This window comes from Bison bison, unplaced genomic scaffold, assembly GCF_000754665.1.
Source record: "Bison bison bison isolate TAMUID 2011002044 unplaced genomic scaffold, Bison_UMD1.0 scf7180017864216, whole genome shotgun sequence".
NCBI classification, from domain to species: domain Eukaryota; kingdom Metazoa; phylum Chordata; class Mammalia; order Artiodactyla; family Bovidae; genus Bison; species Bison bison.
Window position 1 is genome coordinate 620,924 of NW_011494788.1, and position 22,561 is coordinate 643,484.

Consider the following 22,561-nt stretch of genomic DNA (forward strand, 5'->3'; position numbering starts at 1 on the left):
CAACAGAGGATGAAATGGCTGGATGGCATCACTGACTCGATGGACGTGAGTCTGAGTGAACTCCGGGAGTTTGTGATGGATAGGGAGGCCTGGTGTGCTGCGATTCATGGGGTCGCAAAGAGTCAGACATGACTGAGAGACTGAACTGAACTGAACTGCAGAGTACATCATGAGAAATGCTGGGCTGGAAGAAGCACAAGCTGGAATCAAGATTTCCTGAGGAAATATCAATAACCTCAGACATGCAGATGACACCACCCTTATGGCAGATAGTGAAGAGGAACTAAAGAACCTCTTGATGAAGGTGAAAGTGGAGAGTGAAAAAGTTGGCTTAAAGCTCAACATTCAGAAAACGAAGATCATGGCATCTGGTCCCATCATTTCCTGGCAAATAGATGGGGAAACAGGGGAAACAGTGGCTGACTTTATTTTTCTGGACTCCAAAATCACCGCAGATGGTGCAGCCATGAAATTAAAAGACACTTACTCCTTGGATGTAACGTTTTGACCAACCTAGATAGCCTATTCAAAAGCAGAGACATTACTTTGTCAACAAAGGTCCGTCTAGTCAAGGCTAACGTTTTTCCTGTGGTCATGTATGGATGTGAGAGTTGGACTGTGAAGAAGGCTGAGCACTGAAGAATTGATGCTTTTGAACTGTGGTGTTGGAGAAGAGTCTTGAGAGTCCCTTGGACTGCAAGGAGATCCAACCAGTCCATCCTAAAGGAGGTCAGTCCTGGATGTTCATTGGAAGGACTGATGCTGAAGCTGAAACTCCAATACTTTGGCCACCTGATGCGAAGAGTTGACTCATTGGAAAAGACTCTGATGCTGGGAGGGATTGAGGGCAGGAGAAGAAGGGGACAACAGAGGATGAGATGGCTGGATGGCATCACCGACTCAGTGGACATGGGTTTCGGTAGACTCTGGGAGTTGGTGATGGACAGGGAGGCCTGGCGTGCTGCAGTTCATGGGGTCAAAAGAGTCGGACACGACTGAGTGAACTGAACTGAACTGACCACTGTTTCAAAGTTGATGTTCCTAGAAATGGCCACGAGGCGGCAGCACCTCTTCTTTCCCCATCTCTGGTTACTGGGGCACCAGAGTCAGAGAAAATTGTGTCCTGGGTTGTAAATGAGAGTGGAATGTGCCAGAACAATGACCCAAGGGCTTGTGTCTCATTACTTCTTGCCCATCACTCTTCACCCGCATCTCTGGACAAATCCCAAATTCTTCAGTTCTGCCCTTCCGAAGGTGCTGTCATCATCTTCAAGTCAGGTAGCTCTAAAGATGGACTCTGGAGGTAAGAACGCCACCACTGGGAGCCCTAGAGACCAGATGACTTTTCAGAGCTCTTCCAGCCCAAAAGGCCCAACCTTCTTTGGGGGCCCTCAGCTTGGTGTGACTGTGGCGGGCCAGCCCGGGTGAAAGATTGTGCTTTCACACAGAGGGGACAAACACTCCAGGTCCTATGGGGGCCCACTTGTTGGCATATCCGAGGACCGTCCAGACTTTCACCCACGGCTGCCCAGACTCCAGGGGTGTGGCAGCAGCCCGGCTCACAGAGGCCTGAGGGGAATATAGGAGGCAATTCATTTTATTTGTCGAATTAAAATTTTTATTTGAAATATAGTTGATTTCCAACATTGAGTATGTTGTAGGTATGCAGCAACTTGATAAGATAGATGAATATCTCATCTCTGGGGGATGTTTTTCCCCATAAGGTATTCGAGTGTTGAGTAGGGTTCCCTGTGCTGTAATGTAGGCCCTTATTGATGCTCTTGGAGATATTTGAGTGTGCATATGTGTTAATCCCAAAGTCCTGCTTAAACCCTCCCCACCCCACCCCCGATCTTTCCCCTTCAGTCACCCTGAGTGGTATTTCCAAGACTGTGTCTTTGTCTTTTGTGAAGGTGTTCTTTTGTACCAATTTATACATTCCATCTATAACTGATACCCTATGACCTTTGTCTTCCTGTGTCTGATGTACTTCATCTAGAATGATCATTGGTGTTCCTTCAAATGGCATTAGTTCATTCATTGGGAGAGCTGAGTAACATCCTCTTGTATGTATGTATATATACACACACACACACCCCCATTCATCTCTGGAAGTATATTATGGTTGCCTGCATGTCCTGGCTATTGTAAATAGTGCTGCAAAGAATGTTGGGGTACATGTGTCTTTTCCAGTCATACTTTGCTCCAAATGTACACCCAAGAGTTGGATTTCCAGACCATATTGTACTTGTGTCTGGGTTTTAAGGAATCTCCATGCTGTTCTCCAGGGAGGCTGTTAGCGCTTTGTTTTCAGCAGCATTGGAGGAGGGTCACCTTTTCTCCAGAGCCTCTCTAGAACTTACTTTTTGTAGCCTTTTTGGTGATGGCCATTCTGATGGGTCAAAGCCGGTGGTGATGCCTCTGTGTAGATTCGGTTGTACGTCTCTTAGTGGGCACTGGTAAGGATCCTTGTAGGTGTTTTTTGTTTTGTTTTTTTTTTTTCTTTTAAAGAGTGTGATTAACATTTACCTATTGAAATTTGCTTTTTTAAAGCCAATTTTTTTTTTATGATTGTATAACTTTTTTTTTTTAAACTTTACATAATTGTATTAGCTTTGCCAAATATCAAAATGAATCCGCCACAGGTATACAAAGCCAATTCTAAGTGTTAGTTGGTTAGGTACCCCAGGCCATGACTGCAGGGTAGAAGGTGTTTATAGCCCTGCAGGCCTTTGGAGTTCAACGTGCCCCAAGCACTGGTCTTAAAGCTGCTGTTACTGGAAACAGCCCAAGTGTGGCAGCGCTTCTGGTTATTGCTGCCCCAGACTCAGAGAGAAGGCCTGTTTTGAGTTGTGAATGAGTGTGGAATGTGCCAGAACACCCACAGGCTCATGTCTCATTGCTTCTTGCCCATCATTTTTCACCCCCACTACCTGACAGAACCCCAAACCTTCCATTCTTCCCTGCAGAATGCGCTGTCATTAAGTTGGACGCCACTAAGGAAGGAATCTGGAGGTAGGAACCCCACCACCGGGAGCCCTGGAGACCAGATATCTTTTCAAAGTTCCTCCAGCCCAAAGGGTCCACCATCCTCCGGGAACCTTAGGCGTGGTGTGGCTGTGGAGAGCCAGTCTGGGTCCCAAGACTGTGCTTTCATCCAGCGGGGACAAACACTATAGGTCTTGCAGTGCAATGATTAGTTGCTCAGTCATGGAGAACTCTGCGACCCCACGGTCTGTAGCCCGCCAGGCTCCTCTGTCCATGGGTATTCTCCAGGCAAGGATACTAGAGTGAGTTGTCTTGCCCTCCTCCAGGGGATCTTCCTGACCCAGGGGTTGAACCCAGGTCTTCCTCATTGCAGGTAGATGCTTTACCATCTGAGCCACCAGGGAAGCCCAGGAATACTGGAATGGTAGCCTATCCCTTCTCCAGGACATTGTCCCAACCCAGGAATCCAACAGGGGTCTCCTGCACTGCAGGTGGATTCTTTACCAGCTGAGCCACCAGGGGAGCCCCCCCCCCAACAGGGGCTCAGTTGCTGGCATATCCTTCTCAGACCCAGGCAGCTCAGTCTCCAGGGCTGTGGCAGCAGCCCAGGTCACTGAGCCCTGAGGGGAATATTGGAGGCTATTCATTTATCACATTAATGTTTACTTTCTACTGAAGTATAGTTGCTTTCCAGTGCTGAGTTGGTTGCAGGATACAGCAACTTGAAGAGGTATACAGTGATGAATATCTGGTCTTTGGGGGATGCTTTGCCTCTCTCCTGTATGCTGAAGCATTAACTAGGTTTCCCTGAGCTGTACTCTAGTCCCTTGGTGATGCTCTTTTTTAAGATACTTGAGTGTGTATATATTAATCCCAACATCCTGATCAAACCCTGCCTTCACTCTTTCCCCTTCAGTAATCCTGAGTGGCTCTTCCAAGACTGTGAGTCTCTTTGTAAATGAATTTTTGGTATCAGTTTTTTAGATTCCATCTATAAGCGATACCGTATGATATTTGTCTTCCTGTGTCTGACATAACTCACCTAGAATGATCACTGGTAGGTCCTTCTGTGTATATATCCATCACTGACTTGATGGACGTGAGTCTGAGTGAACTCTGGGAGATGGTGATGGACAGGGAGGCCTGGCGTGCTGTGACTCATGGGGTCGCAAAGAGTCGGACATGACTGAGCAATTGAACTGAACTGAACTGAAATAGCCCAGACCATGTGGTATCTGTGTCTTTAGGTTTTTAAGGAAACTCCATGCTGTTCTCCACAGTGGATGATAACAGTTTACATTTTCAGCAGCACTGAGGAGAGTTCCTTTTCTCCAGGCCCACTCCAGCACTTACTGTTTTTAGACTTTTTGATGATTGCCTTACTGACAGGTGAGAGGTGATCCCTCAGTATAGATTTGATTTGCATTCCTCTAATGATGGGGCTTCCCTGGTGGCTCAGAGGTTAAAGCGTCTGCCTGCAATGCGGGAGACCCAGGTTTGATCCCTGGGTCGGGAAGATCCCCTAGAGAAGGAAATGGTAACCCCCACTCCAGTATTCTTGTCTGGAAAATCCCGTGGATGGAGAAGCCTGGTGGGCTACAGTCCATGGGGTCGCAAAGAGTCGAACACGACTGAGCGACTTCACAGAACAGAACAGAATGATGGACAATGTTGAGGATCTTTGTTAGGTCCTTTTTTCTTTTAAACAGTGAGTAAAGTTACCTGAAATTGGCTTCTTAAAAGCCTGCCCTGTTTGAATTGTTATTCTATTATGTACCCCAGGCCATTTCTTGAAGGAAGGAGTCTTACAGTCCCGCAGACTTTGTGAGTTTTAAGTGCCCCTGTGCACCTGTTTTAAAGTTGCTTTTACTCAAAATGGCCACGAGGAGGCAGCATTTCTTCATTCCCAACTCTGCTTATTGGGGCACTAAAGGAAACAGCAACCCACTCCAGTGTTCTTGCCTGGAGAATCCCAGGGACGGGGGAGCCGTCTCTGGAGTCGCACAGAGTCGGACACGACTGAAGTGACTTAGCAGCAGTAGCAGCAGACTTACAGAAAGTACTGTTCTGGGTTCTCAATGAGAGTGGAATGTGCCAGAACAAACACCCAAGGGTTTGTGTGTCATTACTTCTTGCCCATTTCCCTTCACCAGCCAAACCCCACCTCAGACAAACCCCAGGCTCTCAACTCTGTTCTGCTGAGGTTTCTGTCAGTATTTGAGAAGTGCAAATTAATTCAAGGAGGTATCACCTCCCACCTGTCAGAATGACCATCATGTAAAGTCAACATCAGTAAGTGCTGTAGAGACTGGAGAAATGGGAACCCTCCCACAGTTTGTGGAAATATAATTTGGTACAACCATTTAGGGGTGCATTATGGAAGCTGCTTAAAAAACTAAAAATACAACCACTATATGATCTAGCAGTCCCACTCCTGGGCATAATTCGAAAAAGATTCACGCATGCCTGTGTTCTTGGTGGTGGTGGTTACAATTACCAAGACATGGAGGTAATCCAAGTGTCGATGTAATTGACAGAGGAATGGACAAAGAAGATGTGGTACATACATACAAGGGAATATTACTCAGCCATTAATAAGAATGGAGCTGTGCCATTTGCAGCAACAGCGATGGGCCTGGAGATTAGTATAATAAGTGAAGTAAGTCACAGAAGGATGGTGCTTACACGTGGAATCTAAAAGAAAGACACAAATGAACTATTTACAAAACAGATCCAGACTCACAAGAGCACAAACTTGGTTACCAGGGGGGAAGGGATTGGGAAGTGGCTTGAGAGTTTGCGACTGACATATACACACTCCTACAGATAATTGACAAGGCTTGCTGCATAGCACAGGGAACTTGGCTTAATGTTCTGTCACAGTTTAAATGGGAAAAGAAGTTGAAAACTAATGGATACTTGTATAGGTACAGGGAATCACTTTGCTGTACACTTGTAGCTAACACATCATTGTTAATCAACTGGACTCCAATATAAAATCTGTTGTAAACAACTTGAAAAACTTCAAGATCTCATAGTAACATAGAACAGGGCAATTCACCATTTTAATTAAAGCAAATTAGAAATCCAGTGGGAGGCTCCTGTTGTAAATTACAATCTATTCATTTCCACTCCTCTCTTGCTAATTTTTTCCAATGATGGGTTTAAAAGCTAGCAACATATGAGCTAATAAGCTTAAAGAGTAGAATATTGAGGTAGCAAATGCATTTCAAACAGTTGTAATTATCTTTGGCAGACAGAGTGTAGTTTTATTATTACAGTGGTTTATATGACAAAATATAAAAATATATTTTATGCAAGTCAGTGCCTCACACTCATTTACTGTTATTAAATCTTGGAAGCTTGACATAGATTATTTTGGCGTGCTAATTGTATAATTTACAGACTAACATTAAAAGATTGAATTTTGTGTCAAAATACACTATGTCAAGTGGTATGAGAAGAGAGCTAAAGCCTAGTGGTAAAAAGGTGTATTTTACTTCCATGGAGTTTGTGGTCTCTGAGATGAAGTTATACTACACTCATATTGACAGGAGCTCCTCTATTTCATCTTTAATAGTTTCTCCTGTATAATTAAAAACTGAGTGACCCAAAAGGAGCATTTCCTAAGGGATATAAATATTTCTAAAACTTTCTTTGACCGCTTAAAAATTATTACTAGTTTCTCCCTAGCAATTCCAAAATTTACTAGAATTTCCTTCATTTTAGGATGACATTACACAGAGTAATAATAACACACTATAATCAAGGCCCACAAAATTCAGTCCACTTCAGTATTATACATGGATCTGTTTGTCAATAATTCACATCTTTCCAGAACTTCTTAATCCTGCCACAAGTTTTTTTTCATTAATCAGATCTGCAGGCAACTTTGTGCTAACGTTAGACATCTTCAGCATAATATAAGACAATATAAATTAGGTGATATGGCTGAAATAAAGTGATAAGAACTTCTTATGGATCTGTATTTATCAAAATGTACTGTACCCTCTGAACGGTATCATCAAGCAGTGTCCTAAAGAATGAATTAGTGTATGGGAAAGGTGTATTGCATTAAGTCTTCCCTGTTCTGAAAATGATTGAAGATGAACACATACTATGACCCAACAATTCTACAGAACTATAACTAGTTTCTAGTTATAAACCCAAAAGAGATACCTATGTAAGTTCACCAAAAGACCCACTAAAATGTTCACAACAGCAGTATTCATAATGAGAAAAATTTACAACTCTATACACGCCCGTCAGTAGTATAATGGATATTAAATGGTGGTATGTTTATATAATAAAGCACAGCAGTAACAATGAGCAAATTGTGGTGGATCTCACAAACATTAATGAGGGAAAGAAACCAAACTATAGAAAGCGTGTGTGGTTCTGCTCCATGCATAACCTGGGGAGGGTTACTGAGATTCTGAGAACGCTTGGTCGCTTGATTTCAAGGTTGCTTACATGGGTATTTAATCAGATTGTGAAAATTCAGCTGTCTGTGCACTTGTGTCATCATTTTGCATCTATATTATTCTTCAGTATATAATTGAAGAGAGTGGCAGAAGTAGACTGAAGATACAGGTCAGAGGAAATTGTGTGTGTTACTGCCACACCAGAGCAGATTGGTTGGCTGTCTCACCACCACAGCTTTGAGAAGAAACAGGAACCAAGCCTTGGACTTCAAGTTCCTCAAAATTTTGAATACCTAGATAACAAGACCTCTGTCTATTTATATTTTCTTTTAATAGTACCAAGTGCTTAGCAAACCTCTTTATGATGATAATGACAAGAGTTGCGGTGGTTGGTGTTAATTCAGTATCGTTGTCATTTAAGATAAGGGGAATCATGACAGACAAGCTGCTTTAAACATAGTTTACATTTGATATCATTAAGCAACACATAGCCTATACTCAGTAACATCCACTCAGAAAATGACACTTTTAGCACAAATGTATAAATAGACTCTTGAGAGTCCCTTGGACTACAAGGAGATCAACCAGTCCTTCCTAAGGAGATCAGTCCTGGGTGTTCATTGGAAGGACTGATGTTGAGGCTGAAACTCCAATACTTTGGCCACCTGATGCAAAGAGCTGACTCATTTGGAAAGACCCTGATGCTGGGAAACATTGAGGGCAGGAGGAGAATGGGATGACAGAGGATGAGATAGTTGGATGGCATCACTGACTCAATGGACATGGGTTTGGGTGGACTCTGGGAGTTGGTGAAGGACAGGGAGGCCTGGCGTGCTGCAGTTCATGGGGTTGCAAAGAGTCGGACACGAACTGAACTGAATATACGCCTTACCAATATCATGTATGACTGGCATACCTAAAAACAATGCTTAATTGGCTTAAACATAAAATGATGATCTGGCTGGCTATTCTTTACGGGCAAGGGTATAAACTACCACCCTGTGTTTTGCAGGTGACTGTTATTTGAAGGACTGGTCTTCCTGGAGCCTGTGTCAGCTGACCTGTGTGAATGGCGAGGACCTCGGCTTTGGTGGAATACAGGTCCGTTCCAGAGCAGTGATTATACAAGAACTAGAGAACCAACATCTGTGCCCCGAGCAGAAGCTGGAAACAAAACCATGTGATGGTGAGTGCGACCATTCATAACACCTGTTTATTTTAGTGTTGTGTTGATAAGCAAAGGAAAAAGTGTAAATTTTTCTCTTAGATAAGGAAATTTGCTAAGATCTCACTTTTAAAAAGTTGAGAATTAGGTTAAGGGTATGATTCTGAATTCTAAAGATTTAGAGAAAAAGAGTCTTGCCACCCTTCATAAGTTAGGTATGAAATACTTAAGAGTATCTCTAAGTTTTATGAGTTAAAGCAAGCTAAGATCATTTGGAGCATGTTATTTGTACATACCTATAACAATCCTGGTCCAATGTGAATCTAAAAATATCCTCAATTTATTTAAATCAAAAGAAAAATTACAAAGAAATAGCAAAATGAGACATTTTACTATAGTCTCAGAAATTGATAAAGTATTGGTAAGGACTGGTCTGAATTTTATAAACAGAATATATAAAAATATATGTTTCTATGTCATGTGTATATGTATATACACACAGAGCCATGCACCCAATATAAGCAATACATTTACAAAAACCTCAGAGCATTATTGTCATGTAGCAGAGAATGTCTTGCTCAACAGAAAACCTTCTCATTCTTGCTTATGTTCTGAAATAATTAAGGAGCATGACATATATTAGCAAAGAAGGGCCAAAATAACATCTGTATTACTGAAAAGTTGAGGAAAGCTTAGAATGTTAGAGAACAGTGCTTACAGAAAAAGCCACCTGACTAGATGACTTAACCCAGGAATTATTGAATTATCCACCTTTGATTACATTTTCTCAAATTTACCATCCATATTCTGGGGACAGGGTAAGTAAAGAAGGAGAGATAGGACAGCAGTTACAATAAGTGAGTTAATGCCCAAGAAAAGAAAGAGGATTGTTTACCCCATCATGACAGTTAGGAATCAGCAACAACAATTGCAAAGAACTTCTCTCATGTACCCACAGAACTAAAAGCTGAAAGCTGCATTTCTAGAGCATTACACATCACATGTATGCAGGGTGCAGCAGCAAAGTATTTAGAAGGGGATTTAAAGCATTACGTGTTTATACAGGAGAGAGAAAAGTGTAATATAAACTCGACTTTCAACTCAATTTAAATAAAAAAAAAAGAAAAGTAAAGGGAGATAACATACAAGTAATACAGATAAATACAAATTCAGTGAGATAGAAAATAACCAAGATAATCAATAAAACCAATAGCTTGTTTTTTGATCAAAGTAGACCACCTCATGGAAAACTCAATGAAACAAAAAAGAGGACACAGTTATAATACTGATAGTGTTTAAAAACTATAATTTCTGTGAATATATTTTGCTAATAAATGTAAAAACTTGACAGCTATTTAGAATGTTATTTATCAAGAGTAATAGAGAAGCAAACCATAGATTCTGTAACTATTAAAACCCAAGTCTGTCAGATAGGCTCACACATGCACACACACTAAAACCTAGATGGCCTTAATTATGAGTCTTACTAAAATTTAAACAGACAACTCCCATTTATGTGAAATCTTAAGAAATAAAGTTGGGTAGAAAAAAAATGAGAAAAATCTCCCCAGTACAACACCAAGATCACAAACAAAAATGGTAAACAATAAAAATACTTTTAAATCAAAATTTAAATCTTCTACATATTGAAATGGGAGGAGGGCATGGCAACCCACTCCAGGAGCCTTGCCTGGAGAATCCCATGGACAGAGGTGCCTGGCGGGCTGCAGTCCACGGGGTCACAGAGAATGCGATGCGACTGAGCATGCGCACACAGTAAAGCAGCTCATAAACCAGACAAGCCACAGACACAGAAGAGATATCTGAAGTCAGTTTGAAGGAATTCATGTCTAGAACAACTATCCTAAAGCTTTTCAGCATTCGAAGACAATTTCACAGTTGTAAAATTGTGGAGGACCCCAAATGGCTTTTCTTTGATGTATACATATCAAACATTTGCACACTGAAAAATGACAACTGTTAAGTTTTTAAATATTTGGTAACTTATTTAAAACAATCACAAATCAATTGTATGTTATCATAACATATTTCCCAAAAAATAACTATTTTCCAAAGCAAAAAGAAAATAACTTTTATGACAGGCATGGTCTTCTTTTACACTTTTCCACGTCTCTGTAACATCTGGCTTAACTCAAGATAGCTGGATTCTCTTATCTGCCTCTGCATTCAGTCTATGGCCATCTTAGTTTAGTTTCTATATGTGAGGGAAGTCCAGGCTTACTTACCCAGCTGTGCAGTTAGAGGGGAAAATCCTCACACACATACTCTGCTGCTGCTGCTGCTGCTGCTGCTAAGTCGCTTCAGTCGTGTCCACCTCTGTGTGACCCCATAGACAGCAGCCCACCAGGCTCCCCTGTCCCTGGGATACTCCAAGCAAAAACACTGGCGTGGGTTGCCATTTCCTTCTCCAATGCATGGAAGTGAAAGTGAAGTCGCTCAGTCGTGTCCAACTCTTAGCGACCCCATGGTCTGCAGCCTACCAGGCTCCCCCGTCCATAGGATTTTCCAGGCAAGAGTACTGGAGTGGGGTGCCATTGCCTTCTCCGACACATATTCTGAGGGAATGCCAAAGGCATCCCTGGTCCCCGGACCATCATCTGAGAACTGTTATTCTAGAATAAAAAATTCCCACAACTCAGAAAAGGCATAGATTTCAGTAAGGGTTGGGGAGAACCAAAAGATATACATAAGCAGTTCACAAGAGGAAATCTAAATGCTGCAAAACGTTTTTCTTACTGTTTGATAATAGCTGCAAGTTAAAATGACAAGATAGCTTTCCATACCCTCAACACTGACAAGAAATTTAAATCTGGAACTTACAAATGTTTTTGAGGGTTTAGAGTAATAGTAACTCTTATTCACTACTGGCGGGTATGTAAACTGTCACCATTTAAAGAAAAACAATGAGCTGTGTTTAGTAAAGTTGCAGCTATCCCTACAGTAAAGCCCAGAAATTTCCCTTCTAAGTATTTACCTTAAAGAAACACTAGGAGGCTTGCACAAGGCTGGCCACTGAGGCACTGTTGTAATAGTATAAATTGAACACAACGTAAAAGCTCATCCATAGAGGAAATAAATTGTAGTTAGTATCATGGAATTCTATGCAGCAGTTAAAATTAATTGACTGTGTCTGTATTAAAAAATCACATAGAAATAGTTCGTCTATAACATTGGCTATTAAGTTTCAAAAAGATATATGTGTCATGTGTCAATATAATGCTTTTTAACTTTTAAAACTGCCTAAAAATAATGCTGTAAGTCATTTATGGATTACATATATTTATATTATAGTCATATTCAAAGAATAAAAAGCCTGTCACAGAAATGCTTGTATCTACTTCAAAATAGTACATATTGCAGGACAGACACAGAGGGAGATCAGGAAGGACTATAACAGGCCATCAAGTTTGTTAGTATTTTTTACTCACCAACAAATAAAACTAAAGCAAATATGACTAAACAGTAATATTTATTAAAATTGAATGATAGGTAGTTGAATATATTTTTTCAGTTATTTGTCCTTATTTGTATGTCTGATATAATGCTTTAAATAAAACATAAATTTAAATTGAAAATCTGGGTTCACATCAAACAGTGTGGTAGCCGACTTGGAAAATTAGTTGGCATTTAGGCACGCATCTGGAATTTTGTAACATCTATATGGCAACTTCAGGATGGTAACTTCACATTTGAATCATTCAGGATGGACTTCTTATCCCTTTCTAATTGTTTATAAATATTTCACTAATACCTGTCTCCGTGATGTCCCCCTGGCCTGCAGAATGCCTCTGTTAATGTGTATTGTGTCCCTGCAGATGGACAGTGTTACGAGTATAAATGGATGGCCAGTGCTTGGAAGGGCTCTTCCCGAACAGTCTGGTGTCAAAGATCAGATGGTGTAAATGTAACAGGTAAACCTTCCATTCCTTCTTTCAAAGAAGACGTTCTTTGAAAGTCTTCCTATAACACACGTGTAATTGGTTAAAGAAAATAAGAAAACAGAGATATTCTTTCAGTATTCCACATGTGGTTGAGTTCACAACACCTGAGCTGTGTACCTGATGACCAGTGATAAATTATTTTACTTTTAAATGTTTCAATTAAATTCCCCCTCACCAAGCCATTTTAGATATTACTGTCTAATTCTAATAAATTACTATTATAAGTTAATCTCAGATTGTTTTCTTAAAAGTTTTATATATTAGTAACTTACTACATGCTAAAAAGTCAGTGTTTTGTTGACTATATCTGTTTCTGTGCCTTAGAGACAATATAGGCAGTCCAAAAACATTGCCAAGATAATATGATTATACAAATCCAAATATTTTGCTTAAATTCAGAAATCTATAAGCTCTAGTTTTTTTTTAATTAACTAAGATACAAGACCTATTGGTAAAACTCAAGCTCAGAGCATCTGAGTAGTCACAGTACCTACTCTGTCCCCACTCAAATCTTATTATACATTGAAAGGAGACATCCAAATGAACAGCTTTTTTTTTAATTCCCTTTGACCCAAACAGACCCCATAGAATTAATCTGCTGCTGCTAAGTCACTTCAGTTATGTCCGACTCTGTGCGACCCCATAGACGGCAGCCCACCAAGCTCCGCTGTCCCTGGGATTCTCCAGGCAAGAACACTGGAGTGGGTTGCCATTTCCTTCTCCCAAGACATTTACTAAAAGTTTCCTTATCTGAGTCCAGTAAATGCAAGGGATCCCAAAGACCCTTGAAGAGGGAAGAAAATTGGCTCCCGAGATAGAGTGAGCCACCCTGCAAAAATTTCCTATCAACGAACTAAGGTCAGAAGAAGAACCTCAGCATCAAGCCTATGGACCCAGAAGATGGGTGCCCAGTGTCTCAAACACTGACCTGCTGCCATTGTTTTGACCCTCTGGCAGAGAAAAAGGTAGTGTGCATTTTGGTGCCTCTGAGTAATATCCATTTGTAAATTTAATTGTAACATCTACAGTAAGATGACAGGATCAGGGATCAATATGCTTTTTGGAAAGCATAAATTTTTATATTGAATTTTAAGTTACTTGGATTTACTGAAACCTAATTATGCATTTCCAGCCTATGAAAGCTAGAGCAGGATGTCAAATTGTGTTCTTGTGAAGATAAGATTTTATACATAAGCAATCTGGGTTAAGAAACACTTGATAATAGCAACTCTCAGTGGACACATCTATAATAAAGACAAGATACCTACCAGGAAACCCTTTACTCTCTGACAGTGTCATTTTCTGGGAAAAAAAAAAAGCCAAGCAAGGCACTCTCAGAGGCAACAGGGGGAGACAGAGCTTTGGGAAGAGGAGCACAGGCTTTCTGAACCTGAAGACATGAGAGAGGTGGTCATTCCCAGGTGGCAGTACTGGTAAAGAACCCGCCTGCCAATGCAAGAGATGTAAGGGATGCAGGTTCAATCCCTGGGTCAGGAAGATTGCTTGGAGGAAGGCATGGCAACCCACTCCAGTATTCTTGCCTGGAGAATCCCCATGGACAGAGGAGTCTGGCTGGCTACAGTCCACGGGGTCACAGAGAGTCAGACACAACTGAAGTGAATTAGCATGCATGGACACCACTCAATTCAGGTGTTGAAAATGAATGTCTACCTTCTTTAAACTAATCAGGAGTTTTATAGCTTTCCCAGTGAATCCTGTTAGTTTTCAGTGTTTTCTTTTTTTTTTCCCCCCAAATATGGATGCAAATAATTGTTGTCTGACTTTTATTCTACACATTACAAGTTCTTTTCACACTGAAATTGGAGCTATTCCCCAATATAAGGTAAGTCAAATTTTAGAAGACTTACCTGTAGAAATCATATTTTCAATTTCTTTTCCATAGAGTATCCCATGTATTTATCCCTGTCTAAAGCTGTTTTATAGCAAAAAAAAAAAAAAATTTGTGTAAATGATTTGTGATAAAACACTATATGCATTCTTCTCCCATCTTTTAGGAGAGGTGAGACTGTTTATGGGAAATAGTCAAGCATGTAAAGTATATTACCTACCTTGATCGATTGTTCTAATTTTATGAATAGTTGTCCTTACAGGAAACTCACAATGGTTTCCTTTGTCTTCATGTGTTTAATGCTGATAACTTCAGTACAGCCATGTCACTCCAGCTGCCTTGCAATGACTAACTGCTTTTCCATAACAATTTTTCTGTGAATATTTTGTTTATAATGTTAAGTGATAAGGCAAAGAATTAACACCTTTAATTAGATTCCAGAGGATCATCAGTTCCATAAATAAAGGAAAATTTTTGTTTTGCTAAAATTCTGTGAAATTGATCAAGTGTGGTTTGAAGCTATTAGTTCTTTACATGCTACCAGTTGTTTCTTAATGACATCTAGTCTCATCTTGAAAACTTCATTGTAACAACTGTGGCATACCTGGTATTAAACTCGAGAAGGAGGAGGAAATAAGAGGAGTCACTGGAGAACTGCAGTGTCAAGTTAAAACAATAGTGCAGACATACCACTTAGAAGCTGCATTTGTTTTCTTATATACCAAAAAAAAAAAAAAATCCTGAATTAGTGACTTTCTCCAAAAGAAATACGTATTATAAAAAAAACCATTTACAAGGTTGTCACATAAATCAAAAAGGTATCTTAAGTTGAAGACTGTTCATTTGAAAAGCAAGGAAAGAATTTTAACTTTAAAAGAGAATTAAATCTGCTTTTTAATGTTGGACTTGGTCTCAGAAACTATGACATTAGCTTGCAGACAATTAGTGTTTTCAAAGTATCGGCTATAAAATCATCTACTCAACAGGTACTTACTGAGCACCTGCTGGGGTGGCAAGTACTGTGTCCTCTGAATGAGAAGGGTCTCAAGTTCCTAAATAAAGTGGTCAAGGTTAACCAGGTATTCCAGTCAGCTGCCCTCAGAAGTCTGTGGGACTCCCAAGGCAGCTCAGGATTCAAAGACCCCTCTACAGCAATGGTTTTTTTTTTTTTTTTTATCACTGCAAGAGATGCTATTTGTCAAAATATGATTTTCTGTTCTGCAGGGGGCTGCTTAGTGGTGCGCCAGCCTGATGCTGACAGGTCTTGTAACCCACCGTGTAGTCAACCCCACTCATACTGTAGCGAGGTATGTGTGAATTCATTAGAGTAGACAAGCCAGCTTCATCGTTTGTCATCACACTGCTTCTGGTACAATCCATCCCCCCCACCCCCCAAAAAATGTCTTGAGGCATAAAAATTCTATTTTGGGACTACTTCTTTTTACCAGTATAAATAATTCTGAATGCACTTCCTTCTACCATTAGAATAAATTTGTATAAGGTACCAAAAAAGTGTGTTATTTTTTACATAGTGGTGACAGAAATTACGTGGAGTAAATTTCCAGAACAGTACTTCTTTAAAGCCTGCCATTCAGGTCAGGTGTGGTATACTTACAAAGATCACCTTGCATGTACAGTGTAAGTCTTGTTCTCCTGCAGACAAGGACATGCAGTTGTGAAGAAGGGTACACTGAAGTCATGTCTTCCAATGGTACACTTGAGCAGTGCACACTTATCCCCGTGATGGTGATACCCACTGTGGAGGACAAAAGAGGAGACGTGAAAACCAGTCGGGCAGTGCATCCAACCCAGCCCTCCAGTAACCCAGTGGGACGGGGAAGGACCTGGTTTCTGCAGCCGTTTGGGCCAGGTGAAGTTACCAGACAGTGCTGATGCGGCATTCCTTGGCTGTATATTTAACCAATAATGAGCAAGCATTTTCTTAAGAGAGAATTATTTCATCTGTAGTCATTTCTTTTGATACTGTCTTATATTCGTATAATTTTTACAATTATTATGAAAAAGACAATCATACTCAAAATTCAGAGATATGAATCTGCTCTCTTCTGAGAAAAATTCTAGGATTGATAAATTTCAGTCATAAATTTAGAATTATTTTCACATTGATTAAAGCAATCTAACAGTGAAAATATTAGGGGGAAAGTGTGTTGTCATGCAGAACTAGAACAAATCAAAACTATGAAAAGACATTCAAGAATTTTCCATCTGACCACAGAGTGTTAAATATTTGAACCCTATATGGGAAGGTCAGTAATGCAGGGGATGCTTGGCAGCCAGACCAATTTCTGTCAGTGCTTGGAGCTGGCACACTCAAATACTCAGAATCTGTACTAGGACCAGATACATGGGGACAGGCGTGGAGCCGTCCTGTCTCGATGGGACAGTCTAAACTTGGAGACTGACCAGACCCATATCATTAAACAGACAGCTCATAATGTATCCAGTAATGGACGTGAAGCCTGGAGGCTGATCACATTCTAGCCTTACTCTGCGCATTCGATCTCCTCAGTTGATTCAGCCATAAACTCACCCCTGGGACTAAGCTGGTGTTTGAAAATGTGCTGCGAGAGCTATATGTTACAGCTCATGCCACTTCTCCTCACACCCTAGAGGGATTACCACTTCATGACCAAAGGAAATTGCCAGGCAAAGCAAAGCATAAACTTCTTCCTAACGCCAGTAGAAACTTGAGAAAGGAAGGAAAGAATTTGCATAGCTAGCACAGCTGTATTTTTAATGCATGGAGTCAAAACACTCTACCTTACTGGTGAATCACTACTGGGATTTTTTAAAAGTATTTTCACCACTTGGGTGATTAATATATAACCATATCATCCCTGACTTTATTAGATTTTGATCTGAAGATAAAATTTATTTTGTAAAGCTGACCTGTCTGTGTAAGCATGGGCAGCTCTTCTTCTCAGCGTCCAAGATGGCGGACCAACAAATGGCCATTTGCAGTCTTGACCTTGACCAAGAATCCAAGCAGATCTCCTCATATCAAAACTGCTTTTTAAATATAACATATTATTATTGTCATTTTTCACTTTATAGTTTTCCTAAAATGAACATTTTAATATATTAAAAAGGTATACATTATAAAAACATACAATTAGAGCATGCTCTTGTTTTCTGAAAAACCCAAAAATATTTGTTGAACTTCTCTCAGAACGGATAAACCCAACAGTAGAACAGTTCTTTTGATTTTGAACTCACTCAGTTTTTAAAAATATTTAGAATTGAAAAAAAGAATATCTAGAATATTAACTTGGTTTATTTCCAGCATATGAATGAACTCCTAAGTTGATCCAGCTCTAGGCAAAAATAATCATCATCATCATCATAGTACTGATTTTGACATCTTTCAAATGTTGGATAAGCCAGTCTCTGTGGGGTCAGTTTGCCCAATCTATAATTTCAATATTAAAATTAATGTTTAAAAAAATAAATATAAATAAAATTAATGTTTAGCTGGTTGGGTATAACAGAAAATAAATGGTGTGAGGAACAAGTTAGACAAAATCATTAATACTATCATCCATTTGAAGTTTATTCAGAATATAAAACAGAAGTTCAAAGAGAATGAGACCAGAAAACCAAATTTTAAATGTTCCTGTCATAAAACTAGAAAAAAAGCTCCTGTCTTATCTGATTCCATAAATGGAAAAGACAGGAAAAAAGTTATTTTGAGATTCTTTCATGTGTTAATCAAACTTGGTTATTTTTACAAATGATATTGTCAAATTAATTTTAAAGCACACTCTAAAGTATAAACTAGATAAAGGATTATTAATTCCAAAAATGTTAAATATATTTACTTTCATCTGAAAAAAATATTTAAATGACAAAATTTACGTTGAGATACCTGTCAGCATCAAAAAAGTTGTAGGAATTTTCTTGAAATTGCATTGTTTTCTTCTTTTCTCACAATTGCCATTCTGAAGATAGAATGAAAATCAGAAGAAAACATTTATATAGCATAACACATGAGTTTAAAGTAAAAATCCATATAGGAAGTAGCAGAAATTTAGACATATTAACTTGAAATCTGAACTTGAATTGCAACATTATTTATCATTTTTCAATTCAGTTTTCATTGAGAATTTATCTTTAATGAAAGAGCATCTAACACATAATATCAGCTTTGCATTAATCATTAACTCTGCCTAAGCAATAATTCATTTTGAGTTTTCAAAGAACTTGGTCATATGTGACTGGTCATTGGTCATAGTTAAAGACTGTAATATATACAGCAGACTAATGTAAGTTAATGACCAATGTCTGTTCTTCTCAGATGGGAGACTGAAGACCTGGGTTTATGGTGTAGCAGCTGGGGCATTCGTGTTACTCATCTTCATTGTCTCCATGATCTATCTAGCTTGGTGAGTGTTTAAATATTTAAAAATCTAAGGAGATCTATTTCAGAGGAAATACTTTCAATTGGCCATAACCAGGAACAGCGATCTAATGTCCCACATAAGCATTCCACATTTATTTAGGGTTCATCTGAGTTTCTGAATAAGCATAGATGGATAATCTAAAAGCAACTGAATCCGAACCATTTAATTTCTGAATATGAGCCAGAACTGCCCCAAGTCATCTTCTCAAGTTGTTCCCCCTGGTTATGCAAGCACCATATATTACTTTGTATACCTATGGTGAATTGTACTTTTTTTATTAAGTTACTACTGAGGAAGAGATTATGATAATACCTAATTCAACTCTTTTAAAACATATTATAAGTTGTGTTATTTATAAAAGTTTGTGGACAAATATAAATGACTATACTATAACATTATTCCATTATTAGTACCAGAGAAATTATATCTAGAAAATTTATCTTTTACAGAATAATAATATACTTGAAGGGTTCTGGTTTATGTTTATTCAGAGGAATAAAACTGAGGAATTCAAAAACCAGAAAATCAAATTTTGGGGTTGAATTTAGAAAGTGTAGGCAATTAAGCAATTTTTAGGTTTATCACTGTTTCAGTTTTTTTCATTTAAAGCAATAAAAATTACAATTGAAGATTTTCTTTCTCACAGTTTTATTGATTTTTTTTTTAACAGCAAGAAGCCAAAGAAACCCCAAAGAAGGCAAAACAACCGGCTGAAACCTTTGACCTTAGCCTATGATGGAGATGCTGACATGTAAGTCGTAACTTACTCTGCAGCTTCCAATTTCAGCTTTCTGCCTTTGCTGTGGATATCCAGAGGCCACAAAGCTATTCAAACTGTGTGGATTAAACTACAGTGTTACTTCTTAAAAGATCATCATTAAGGAAGGAGTGAAAATCACAGTGCCATTGGATATACCAAGTCAGTACTACTTACATCGAAACCATCAGCCCTGAGAATTCTAGGAGATTTAGTTGATACATGATGCATTCTGAGTCTTATGTGATCTTTTCTGAAATCTACCAACTGATAATTCACTTTCATCTCTAAAAACACGATGGTGGGACTGACCAGTTTAGGATGCCTGATGCAAGCCTCTGTCTGCAGTGTTAACCCCTAGTAACATTTTCGCATGAAGAGTTTAATACCAAAATCTCTACACTACTATATTCAAACATAACAACATGCCTACTCAATTGAATGATACACATTATTATGTCAGATTATATACTTGTTAATAAGCAATTTTAATGGTGGCTAAAACTAAGCTCTAAACTGAGCAGAAAACCCATTGAGTAAATTCAGCATCTTGGTGGTTGATAATAGTTTCATTGAGCTGCATTTCAGAGGCAAAGACCCTTTTGTAAGACTTCTTGCCTCTCTCCAAAGTGCGAATGCTGGACATGTACTAGTACCTTAGAAGAGTCCTCAAGTTCAGTATTTTACAATGGTTGTTGTCTGGAAAACTAATTTGCTTGTGTTAATACAGTACATTTCTACTTTCCCTAATTTTCAAACTGGTTGCCTGGATCTTTTTTTGCTATATGGAAGGCACATTTTTGCACTATATTAGTGCAGCATGATAGGCGCTTAACCAGTATTGCCATAGCAACTGCCTCTTTTCATATGGGATGAAGACATCTGTGCTCAAAGTGTCGTGGAGACATTTACAAGTTCTTGTGTCCTGAAGAGAGTAAAAGTTCAGCTGGGACGGCGACAGGATGGAGTTAGCTATTACATCTGCTGTATACATACTTCCTCATCGCTGCAGCCACTGTGATATCAACAGCATGGCGATAACTTCAGTGTTCAAGTCCCGAACTCACTAACCCTCCAAAAGACGGTCCCCTCTAGTCAGCTTCTAATTGTACTTTGAAGGCTGTTTATGACTAGATTTTTATATTTGTTATCTTTGTTAAAAAAAGAAAAGAAAAGAAAAAAAGGAGCTGGTTGTCTTTTTAATTTTGAGCAGATGGAAAAAATAATTTATTGGTGATTTTTTGTAATTAAAAGAAATCAAAATGGTCTGATTTTTTTTTTCCTCCCAGATTTGTTTTCCTACTTTCAGATGGAATGTATTTCAAAATCCATAGTTTAGTCTTTCTCAGTGGTAAAATTTGAAGCAAGTCTTTTTAATGTATGATATCAAAAACTAGAATTTTCAAAAGAGAAAAATAAATATTTTGTCCAGGACCTCATTAAATATCTAGACCAAGGGTGGCACATTCTTTTTTTTTTTTTTTGGTAAAAGGTCAGATGGTAAATATTCCAGCCAGGTCTATGTTGCAGCCTATCCATTTGGCCGTTGTGAGAACACAGCCATAGACAATACACAATACCGTCCATAGAGAATGGGCGTGGCTATTTTTCAATAAAACTTCCTATAAAGTCAGCAGGCCACGTTTGCAAGTTATGATTTGCTGGTCTAGAGGTTTTTTCCCAGTGCTAATTGTCCATCATGTCATCTTGAGTTTTCACTCATTTCCCCTCTGACTGTGATCAGGGTTTAATTTCAAAACCAAAAAACAGTCATTAAACATCTTAATGTATTGCAAGTAGTTATATTTTTCACAGATGTAGCCCTGGGAATGGCACAGTAAAATGATACCTAACTTGGCTGGTTTCTTTCATATGAAAAGAAAATCCAAAAGGTGCCATTAAAAAGCAATATCATTTTTCAGGCAACAGTTTTGCAACAACCTTTGGGAGAGGACAGGACATCAGATGTTCAGGTCTTTAAAAAAAAAAAAGTATCACAAGCCATTTTATCTTAAACATAGCTGTGTTGCTGTACAAGTGGTTAGGACTCGAAGGTATTTCACCTTCGTACTAGAGTTTGAATTCACCCTACTCCTCATTCTAGAGTATCTGCAAAGATTACAAAAGATAGATTAGAATGTCATTGTCCCTCAAATAAGCAAATTTCTACATATTTAAATCAGCATTAAATGTGGTATGTACTAATAACCTTGATCAGTATTTCCTGTGTTAAGCAATGTGTAAATCATTTCTGAGCAAACAGGTTATCAGGAAAATGAGAATTTTGCCTTAGACCAAGGCTTTCAATAAGGAAAGGCATAAAAACAATTCCATCTCATCTGTCTCACTAAAAGAGGAAGACAAAAATAATATTGTCACCCTAAAACTGTGATTGTCAATAAATGTACTCAGGGGTCTCCCAAATAATCCTCAAGTTGATTTATTTGAGTAAAATGAGCTCCCATTTGTCCAAAATGGTTGAGAAAGAATCTATTACCATTACGTGAAGAATCTTGCTAAGTCTTATACCCTTGAAATTGTTGAGTGGAATAAACTGTTACTACTAATGATATAATACTATACAATGGCATTCATTCAGAAAGCAGATAAGTGTCCTCCTACCTATACTGTTAAAATTAAATGAATTCATAGGTCAAAATTATGTTATGAAAAGCTAAGGTGACCTTACTCATAAATTGATTACCTTTTGCAACATTACATGTATGAAGTAATCTAGATTCAGTGTGACCTAATACTAGGGAGCATACTGGAAGTTGGCCTTTTGTTAGGAAAGATACAGGGAGGCTATTTTGGACAAATGAAGGTTACTATATTCATGTTTATAACATGAAGATAGCCTTATTTTTGTTCTTGGCATAAGTCAATAATGAGTTAAATACTTTACTGGGATTTCATCAAAACAGTATTCCTCCTGTTCATTCTAAGAATTCAGGAGGGGAATATAGTAGTAACTTGTCTATTGACACTTTTGCCT

The 22,561-nt window shown here is 38.8% G+C and overlaps 1 protein-coding gene across 1 annotated transcript in view; it reads left to right on the forward strand.

Annotated features, from left to right (window-relative positions):
- THSD7A (thrombospondin, type I, domain containing 7A) overlaps window positions 1-20,752 on the forward strand; it is a 487,905-nt gene extending 467,153 nt beyond the window's left edge. Inside the window, exons 24-29 of the mRNA XM_010845433.1 lie at window positions 8,425-8,598; window positions 12,414-12,509; window positions 15,613-15,695; window positions 16,048-16,258; window positions 18,704-18,791; window positions 19,480-20,752. Coding sequence (XP_010843735.1) covers window positions 8,425-8,598; window positions 12,414-12,509; window positions 15,613-15,695; window positions 16,048-16,258; window positions 18,704-18,791; window positions 19,480-19,564 — 737 coding nt within the window. The 3' untranslated portion in view covers window positions 19,565-20,752. The remainder of the gene's footprint in view (window positions 1-8,424; window positions 8,599-12,413; window positions 12,510-15,612; window positions 15,696-16,047; window positions 16,259-18,703; window positions 18,792-19,479) is intronic.
- Window positions 20,753-22,561: the final 1,809 nt, after the last annotated feature.